At 39.8% G+C, this 9,378-nt stretch overlaps 1 protein-coding gene across 7 annotated transcripts in view; it reads left to right on the forward strand.

Annotated features, from left to right (window-relative positions):
* TPD52L1 (TPD52 like 1) overlaps positions 1-4,384 on the forward strand; it is an 87,685-nt gene extending 83,301 nt beyond the window's left edge. For 5 of the 7 annotated variants that reach the window (XM_066248157.1, XM_066248153.1, XM_066248155.1 and 2 more), the window contains one exon: positions 3,774-4,384. In XM_066248157.1, the coding sequence (XP_066104254.1) occupies positions 3,774-3,899 (126 nt within the window). In that variant the 3' untranslated portion in view covers positions 3,900-4,384. Of the gene's footprint in view, positions 1-1,029; positions 1,112-3,773 lie in introns of all 7 variants that reach the window. The other 2 variants (XM_066248156.1, XM_066248158.1) reach the window with 1 other exon arrangement.
* Positions 4,385-9,378: the final 4,994 nt, after the last annotated feature.

Consider the following 9,378-nt stretch of genomic DNA (forward strand, 5'->3'; position numbering starts at 1 on the left):
CTTATTTTGTCATAGTGCACGTGATCCCAGGAACAAACTAATTATATGTCTGTGGCATACATAGTAAGAGCTTAAAAAAAAAAAGGTATTGATTTTATTGTTTGAGCATAGATAAGTTACTCTACAGAGGGGAAAAGAAGGCAAAATTAAACTCAGTCTAATTTTAAAAATGTATAGAACTTTTAAAGCAGGAAAAAAATCATTGAAACTACTAAGATTATTTTTTTAAATGTCACCTAAACAATGACATAACTATATCTTGATAGCATTCTCACTGTTTTATAGACAATCCGTTTCTAAAAATTAAAATACATATGATCTTTAACTAGATCAAAAGCAGATATTTGCACATGCTAATATCCAGCTGCTTCTTAAATGCCCTCTTCTCATACTACTCTCTGAGAGGGCGTAAGTTATTCCTTACTAGAGGTCCTAGATATTATTGGGTTTTGACCTGGGCCGTGAGGGCATAAATTACTCCTTAATAGAGGTCCTAGAATGTTATTGGTTTTTGACGTGGGTCTGTGAGGGCGTAAATTACTCTTTACTAGAGGTCCTAGATGTTCTTATTGGTTTTTGACCTGGAAGGTTTTTACCCTTAGAGGAGGGTCTTTAACATAGTCTTCTTCTCCTCCTTTAATAGGCCTTTGATTAGGTGTTTAAAGCCCAAGAGTGACATTATTACTCAGCATCATATCATGCCTTTATTGGTTTCATTCATCAGCAGTTTCTAGTTTTGCAGTTTCATGCTTCTGCTTGTCAACCCCATCACTTGAGTAACTGGTAGGAGCCATTAAATTGCCCCCATTTGTAGGGAAAACTTTTGGTAGGGAAGGACATTAATATCTTGGACATTTCCTTGCTAGAATGTCTAGTTTCAAAGCAAAAGGCTCAAAAAAAAAAAAAAAAAAAAAAACCCCCAAGGAGCCAATTTCTCAACATTTGATTCTCAACCTAAGACATTCCAAAGAGGATGAATTCTGTTGCCTGTTAGACAAGTTCTGACATAGGAGAAGTTGTGCTTTTTAGGTTTTCTTTAGAAGAAGGAGCTATGAAGAAGCAAAAGAAGAATAAAGAGCAACCTATTTACATTTGCTTTTAGGAAACTCTGGTAAGCTGACAGCTCACGTGTGATTTGATGATTTAAGTGTTTGACCCACAGTCTGAGCTTCTCACTTTCTTACCTCACTGGGATGGAAGGTATTGAGCCTGCCTCTTCTTTCAAACACACACAAAACTGACTCAGCCAACTGGATACTAGCCTGTGTCAAGACTTCCTGAAAGTGGATTCTGTGTCTGCATGATTGTCCATGGGTTTAACAAGACTCACCTCCCACCCGCTTCTAATACCACGGTCAACGCCTACTTCTTTTTCTTCCCACCCGGGCAACGGAGAATGGCTAATAATCACGCTTTATGTAAAACCTCCCACTTCCTCAGTCATTACAAATTTCTCATTTCTTTTTTCCCCCAGACTAAATAATAAATGTTTAACTCTTCTTTATATAGCTTACTTTCTGCAAAATTTACATTTGTGTCCTAAATCTTTTACAAAATTGCTGTCATTTTCTTTGATTGTGAACCCTGAGGGGATATTTTTATTGTTTCGTATTCATTTTGAAATAGCCCCTAATTTTTGTGACCAGTGTATTTCTTGCTGAGGAAATGACTAGAGAATCAGTAAGGATGAGTGAAATTCTTTGCAGGTCTAGATGTGCATTTCTGTTCTAACATACTGCTCTAAGCTTGCTTTTTAAATGAAAAGGCAAGATGCTTATTGTTTCTTTGTGTCTTTTTAACCAGTTTTTTTTATTATGAGAGATTAGGAAGCCCAATTCATTAATTCAAGTAATTTTTTTTTTTTTTTTTTTTTTTTTTTTGCAGAGAACAGTTATAATTTTGGGGACAAAGTGACAAACTCTTGGATAAAAATCCACTATGAAGGGAAGGGTCCAGGAGGGGTTATTGTTCACATCTTTGCTTAAGCAGGTCCTTGCCTAAAGCATTGCAGTGTGCAGTCCTTAAATCCACATGGTTGGGAAATTCCTTTATTTCACTCCTCTTTACCAAATTGCTTTATTTCAAAGCAGTTCCCTCCTTCTTTATTTTTCTATTTTGGTGTGAGAAAATCAAGAAGTAGGAGAGAAGAATGAAACAAAGCCCAGAAGAAATCAGTAATTTGTATCAATCTGATTCAATACTGTGTGCAACTTCTATTGCAAAAAAGAATGTGAATAAAAGAAAGAAAACAATGGGAACTATTAATAGAGTAAAACTACATTGACTTAATCTTGTTCCTCTCAGGAAAGATACAAGCAAATAGTGAAAAAAATCACATAATTGAAAGCAACTCTCTTCTTCTTGGTGCTAAAATAACACCAATCAGAGTATAATCAACGCTCTGTGCCAGAGGTCTGTAAACTAAGGCTTGCGGGCCAAAGCTAGCTGGTCACACATTTTTTGAATGGCTTGTAAGCTAAGAATGATTTTTACACTTCTTTAATGGCTGTGGGAAAGAAAAAGAAAAATAATATTTGTGACGTGTGAAAATTAAATTCCAAGAAATTCACACTTCAGTGTTGACACAGGCTTTTTGGAACACAGCTGCGCTCCTGCGCTTGTGCGCTGGCCCCTGCTGCCTTCTTCACTGGCTCCTTTGGGTAGCTGTGACTCCCAAGACTCAAATATTTATCTGTCACTTTCCAGAACAAATTTCTCAACCTCCAGCAGATGGAAAAACTCAACTCCGTAATTTAATTTAAAGAGGTAGAGAGGGATTTTAGTGACAATTGGAGAAAAGTGTGTGTTTGTTTTGTGACGATTGAACTACTTTTAAACCCCAGTTAAGGTTTTAAAATGGCTGGCCAGGCAGTAGGCAGATAGATACATTTGTTCCCCAGTGTGGTTTATCTTCCTCTGTATGATCACTCTGGTGACAGGTAGGCGACAGCAGTTTGAAAATAACAACCTTTTTCTCAGAGTGCTTTTTCATATTGTTAATGGTCAAGGAAAGGCCAATGTGACTATTACTAAGATTTTCATTAAGCATTCTAGAGGATTATCCTTTTGAAGAACATTTTAATAAGGGATTTTTCAAAATACTTAACCATATTTCTTAATTTTAAATTGATTTCTTCCTGAGTCTGTTTTATTAGTCAATAACAAGTACAAAAAAAAGAGCCTTGTAAAGCATAATAACTTTGCATTTTAAGGAACATTCTTCTTATAGAGGCAACTGCCTAGAAAGATGTGACCTGACCAGTGCTTAAGACTTAATTCATCACCAACTCTCAAAGCAGAGACCGGAAATCAGGTTGGGTTGAGCAACTCTGCCTGTTCGAGGCATTTGTCAGAGATGCAGATCGCCTTAAATCTCAAGTAAAAAACCTGAAGTCAGTTAAAAATGTCCATACACTCATAAAATTGAAATATATCTAAAATCCACTTCTGTTTTTATTAATTAAATCGGTTCTTTGGGTGAGCGACTAAATAGTGCGAATCCACAGATCTGGTTATGCTCGTGAAGGGACTGAGAACCTTAAACGTAGAAGAGATAAAGAGCGTTACTAAAATTGTACAAAATGGAAGTTTCTATTCCAATCCCAGAACCCAATATGAATGACATCCTAGCGCTCTGCTAAAGGAAGCTAACCTCAACTTTACACACCCGCTCAAGGGGAAAAAAATATTTCTGAACTTGAAGGTAATCAACGTTATAAAAACAGCACTGAAAGAATGAACTAATTGCACTTTCGCTTCTCTGCCCCTTTCAGACGAAAGTAGGCGGGACGAACCCCGGGGGAGGCAGCTTTGAAGAGGTGCTCAGCTCCACGGCCCACGCCAGCGCGCAGAGCTCGGCGAGCGGCCCCCGGCGGGCGGAGGAGGAACTGCAGTGCTAGGGCTGCTGCCGCCGCCGCCTGCGGAGGCCCAGCACCCCGCGCACCCTGGATATGAAGACCAAAATCCCACCACCGGGAAAACCCAATTCTCGACCTTCAAATGGCCTCTCTAAAAAAATCTAATAAAATGATTTCCATTTATTTGTGTTGATAATGACCCACCTCACAGATCATCATCTTTTAAAATGTCCTGATTTGAGCAGGTACACAATTGGTTGTGACCCTTCCCTTTGTGTAAGGCAAACATATTTTCCAAACAAACTATTAATTATTTGCTTCCATTTTTGCTTGGATGTCGTTACAATATGCATGTCTGAAGGCTGAGTGAGCACCGCCTTCCGGTTTAGTCAATCCACTAGATGGAGCTCTTTCTGGCTTCAGCAATGGGATGATACTGCAAATTTCATCGAACTGCTTGTGGTCCCCCTCACCTACATTAATTACATGTTTATTTAAGCAATTAAAATAATTGATTTTAACGACAACTTTGAGTTCTTAATTTCTTTAAGTCTTCAGGGATATTGATGACCTTAAAAGAGTAACTACAATTCTAATCTGGTGAACATAGGAGAGGCTATGTAAGTAACCTCAGCTACCACAGGATGCTGAGAGTCTTCAATTCTAAAATTCTCTCTACATAGAATACTAGGTAAACAGCTAAATAGGTAAGGATATCTAAAAAGAGAATAGTGTAGCTAGAAAATGGGAGAAACTAAGCCTGGAAGCCCTTCAAGTTTGCAAAATTTATTCACATGAATGAAAAAAGCATCATGCTAATACAATCAGATTTCTCCAGTAATTTTTGCCTTCCACATTACAGGCTCCTCTTTTCTTCTAAATGGGGACATACATTTGTTACTAGGTAGCAGAGATACATCCTATAGATCCTTTTTTTTTTTTTCTTTTCTTTTCTGAAGCTGGAAATGGAGACAGTCAGACAGACTCCTGCATGCGCCCGACCGGGATCCACCCGGCACGCCCACCAGGAGGTGACGCTCTGCCCACCAGGGGGCGATGCTCTGCCCCTCCGGGGCGTCGCTCTGCCGAGACCAGAGCCACTCTAGCGCCTGGGGCAGAGGCCAAGGAGCCATCCCCAGCGCCCGGGCCATCTTTGCTCCAATGGAGCCTTGGCTGCGGGAGGGGAAGAGAGAGACAGAGAGGAAGGGGGGGGGGTGGAGAAGCAAATGGGTGCTTCTCCTATGTGCCCTGGCTGGGAATCGAACCAGGGTCCCCCCGCACGCCAGGCCGACGCTCTACCGCTGAGCCAACCGGCCAGGGCCTTAGATCCATTTTATTAAGTGCACACAGACTAGAGCTACTAGAGAAAATCAAAATTTATATATTTAAATATATGTAACATATATAATCGATGTAAAATATGCAGCCTATATATAGTATGTCAAACTGTTCATTTTTTACATTCATTTTTAAGGAGAAGTGGACAGAGTAAAATAAAGCCAATCTGAAAATGTCTATTCTAGTTAATGGAGCAGGACAATCTGTATACCTAACAGAATCAAGCTGGTTCAGGGCCACATAACCTCTGAAGCCTGGACTCTTTGCAGATATAGGTGTGGGTCTATAAAGAACCAGGTGGACAAACAAACCCGTCCAGTGGTAGCAGTGGTGTTCTCCCTAATTTATCCTTCTAGCCTGTTGGTTGAAGCCAAACTCTGCCCCGCTGGCCCGTCCTCACGTTGCTCGTGAGCTGCTGCATGTGGGTACTCCTCTCTGTGCCCAGTCTGCACTTCCCTGGTGTGTTCGAAATGGTCATGTTTTGTCAACTCTCTGCCACCTTCTTTTGACCACATTCTGTACCCCACATTATATTATAGAAAAAAGCAGTTGCAATGCTATAAATAAATATATTCATTCATCAAGTAATTTCCTCACACAGTAACCCCAGCCTTCCAATCTGAAAACAGTATCAAAATTGGATAGGAAAATAATCAGGAAAGTTAATGTTGATGCCTCACAACTGCAAATATAGTTAGCTGTTTAAACCATTCTTCATTTGATCAGTTTTGTAAAAGCTGTATTCATGTCACCTCTATTAATTAGAAAGTTTTTTTTTTTAATTATTCACTCGGATCTGGGAGTGATATAATGGCCATGACATGAGTAATCTTTTTTTTTTTCCATTTTTTCATAGGATGTGTGTCAACAAGCCACGTCATTGATTAGCATAATCAAAGCAGTTGCTGGTAGGTGGGTAGTCTCAGGCTTGCAGTTCCACTTCCTCACTGCCTGGTCACAGGGGCCGCCTGCTTCCCCTCGCTTTGCATGATGTGCAAGTTCACGTGCCAAAGTCGCAAGTGTTCCCCAAGTGCTAAGGCATCGGCACACAATGGATGTAATTTTTTACTAACAAATCAAAACGAATTCTTGTCAGGACCATGTATACAAAATGATACCACAACAAAAAATGTACAGTAGCTCCCCTTATCCAGTTTCCCTTTCTGCAATTTCAGTTACCTGTGGTCAACCTCGATCTGAAAGTACTAAAAGGAAAATTTCAGAAATAAGCAATTCAGAACTTTTAAATTGCGCATCATTCTAAGTAGCACCACAAAATCTCGGGCCATCCCTTTCATCCCGCCACAGACGTGAATCGTCCATTTGTCTAACATCTCCACACTGTATGCCAGACCCATCAGTCCACCCGTTAGTCACTTAAGACTGCCTTGGTATTGCAGTGCTTGTGTTCAAGTAGCCCTTATTTTACGTAATAATGGCCCCAAAAGGCAAGGATAGTGATATTGGCAATTCGGATATGCAAAGAGGAGCGGTAAACCAGATATACCTGTAGGAAAAGAAAAAGTATACATAGGGGTACTATTCACAGTATCTGGCATCCACTGTGGGTCTTTGAACATGTTTCCTATGGAGGAGGGGGACTACCATACTCAATCGTCAAAAATTCCAATGTGAATTGTGGTTACAAAATTGACTAGCTTTTATGAAAAGTAAGCTATCTGTAAATTAATTTCACTTTATAAATACTGTTGCAACTTTATCTTAAATTGGATAAATTTTATCAAATTTTTATCTGATTATATCACAGTCAGTCCTTGATTCTCATATCAAAAGGACTGACTGTTGGTAGGTCATGTCAGCAAAGCAATCTGCATTTTACTCAAAATTACACAATTTCTTAGAAGTCTGCGGTTGAACCTAGAAAACCAAACCCACGTGCTTTATTATGGAATGTCTTGATATGCCAGCCATTCAGTGGTCAACATGAAGAGGACACCAGAGTCTTAAGTTCTGCAATAGTATGTTGTTCCAAAATTACCTGTCAACTTGAAATTTGTTGAACTTGATTATAAAATGGTACCAAAGATTGCAAACTTCAACCTCAACACTCTCCTCTCACTTGTTATCAAAGTGTGGGTGGGTGTGATAAAGAAAGATGATGATAAGGTTAAAAAGTGATTTAAATATAAAAATGTAAAGCAACTTTAAACCTGGTGTTCAAATATCATTTCAAACTGTAATGTTTGGCAAAATCTTTGTTTCATCTTTAAGAATGATGCAATCCTTTATTCTACATTCTTGACTTAATTTATATTATAAATACTATGTATTAAGGCAAACCAAAAATAATCCTAAATCTCACTTTGGACATGAAGACTAAAAAATTACTTAAGTCTCAGTACAGAGGACGCTTTTTCACAAGGCACTTCATTGGTCAGTTATCCCAGAGCATGTATTACAAGACTTTCAGATAAACAGGTGGGACATGCTGTCAGAATCAATACTTCCTCAAACACAAGGGCACTGGGAATTATGTAACAGCGAATGAAACGCTAGCCCACAAAGAAAAGACAAGGGACTGGACAGAGAGAACTGGCCTGAGGTGTACCCCCTGCTCCTTTTGCGTGGGGTCGTTTCTCTTCCTCGTTACAGGGAAGTAACAAGGAATGGTTTTTGTTGAGTTCATGCTGGAGGTCAGCAAGAGGACATGACTACCAGTTGACTTGTAAGCAGGACCTGGGCAGTGAGAGGCTTCTCACACACACCCCTGTCCTTGGGATCTGTGTTCTGCCCACGGGTCCCCTCCTAGGAGCTGTTTCAAGGACACGGCCTTAAAAGAGTAATGCCTTGCTGAGACCACCTGCATGGTACACGCACCTGGATGCAGTGATGGTCTCTGTATACACTTAAGATTTTGGAGTGCAAAAAAAAAGGTCGGAGTGCAGGTGTGGAGATGAACTCATCCTGTGGCTTCCCCAGACAAGTCACATATGCAAGTTCCCTTGTTTATTAAAACTGCCGCCTATCAATCTGAAGTGGTCAGCACCTTTCTTCAATCTCTCCCTGCTCTCGATATAACCAAATGTAAGCCAGTTTGTGAACCAACAGTTCAACCAGAGAATGATTACTCTGCATCATAATTATAAGCTTTGTTACTCAGAAAACCTATTCCAGGCAAGTAGCAGGTTTCTTACAAGAAAAACACATTCTTATGTGTTAATGCTCAAATATTTGTAAACATTGGCTGAATTCAATAGCTATCTTTTTTGATCTGCATTTCAATCTTACACTATTTTATTTATAACACCATTACATTTTCACTGTTTTTAAATCTATTACCTCAGTAAGGAAGGCTTGGGCCTGTATGAACCCTCACCTGGTAGGTAAATGGAAGCTGAGATATGACTAAGTGACAGTAGTAAGTCTGACCTAGTAGAGGGTTCCGAAACCTCTCCATGAATTTATGAAAAATACAGTAGGCCTAACATTCCCAATAAAACTCCAGGGCCACAGGAAACCTTGTGGTTACAAATATTTGAATCTTATCCTGAGTTATTTTGTGTGCAGGTTTTCATGCCAGGAGAAAAAAACTACCAAATGCTGATACTGATACTGATAGATCTAGTTCTGTTTTCTTACTAACTGTATCTCCAATAACAACCACACCGCTGCTTTTCAGTCACTTATCACCTTTTCAATGCTGTTGCTATGATGCAGCAGCATTTGGATACAAAACAGATTGCTCTTTTCAAGGCAGAGCAGCTAGTTCTATGTGCACGTGTGCTGCTTCTGAAGAGATCATGCACCTTGCTTCCTGCAGACTGGGTATCCATGGAGACTGCTGTTTCCAAAGAAACGCTGCCTAGAATTCTCATCATGCCAGCCTGAAAGGCTTTCTTCAAATGGAAACTGACATTTGAATTAAAGGGACAGGCATCATGTTCCACACCAATATCTATCAGTGCAAAATACCGAGCAGGTTTCTACCAATAACCTTCCCTTCCTCGCCATTCAATGGTTGAGCATCATTTAAAGGCCAGCAGGCGGATTACTTATTGTATGAAAGAGAACTGAGGGCAAGAAACCAAGTCTGAAGTGTTTCCTACATAAGGTCCAGCGACCCACCCCAGCAATACTCTCATCACTCAGTATTTCTCCCCTGCTGCTCAACGTTCATATAATCAAGGTCTGAACATCTGTAAATCAGACAGGGAAAAGTACA

The sequence above is a fragment of the Saccopteryx bilineata genome, chromosome 12 (genome assembly GCF_036850765.1).
Source record: "Saccopteryx bilineata isolate mSacBil1 chromosome 12, mSacBil1_pri_phased_curated, whole genome shotgun sequence".
NCBI lineage: Eukaryota > Metazoa > Chordata > Mammalia > Chiroptera > Emballonuridae > Saccopteryx > Saccopteryx bilineata.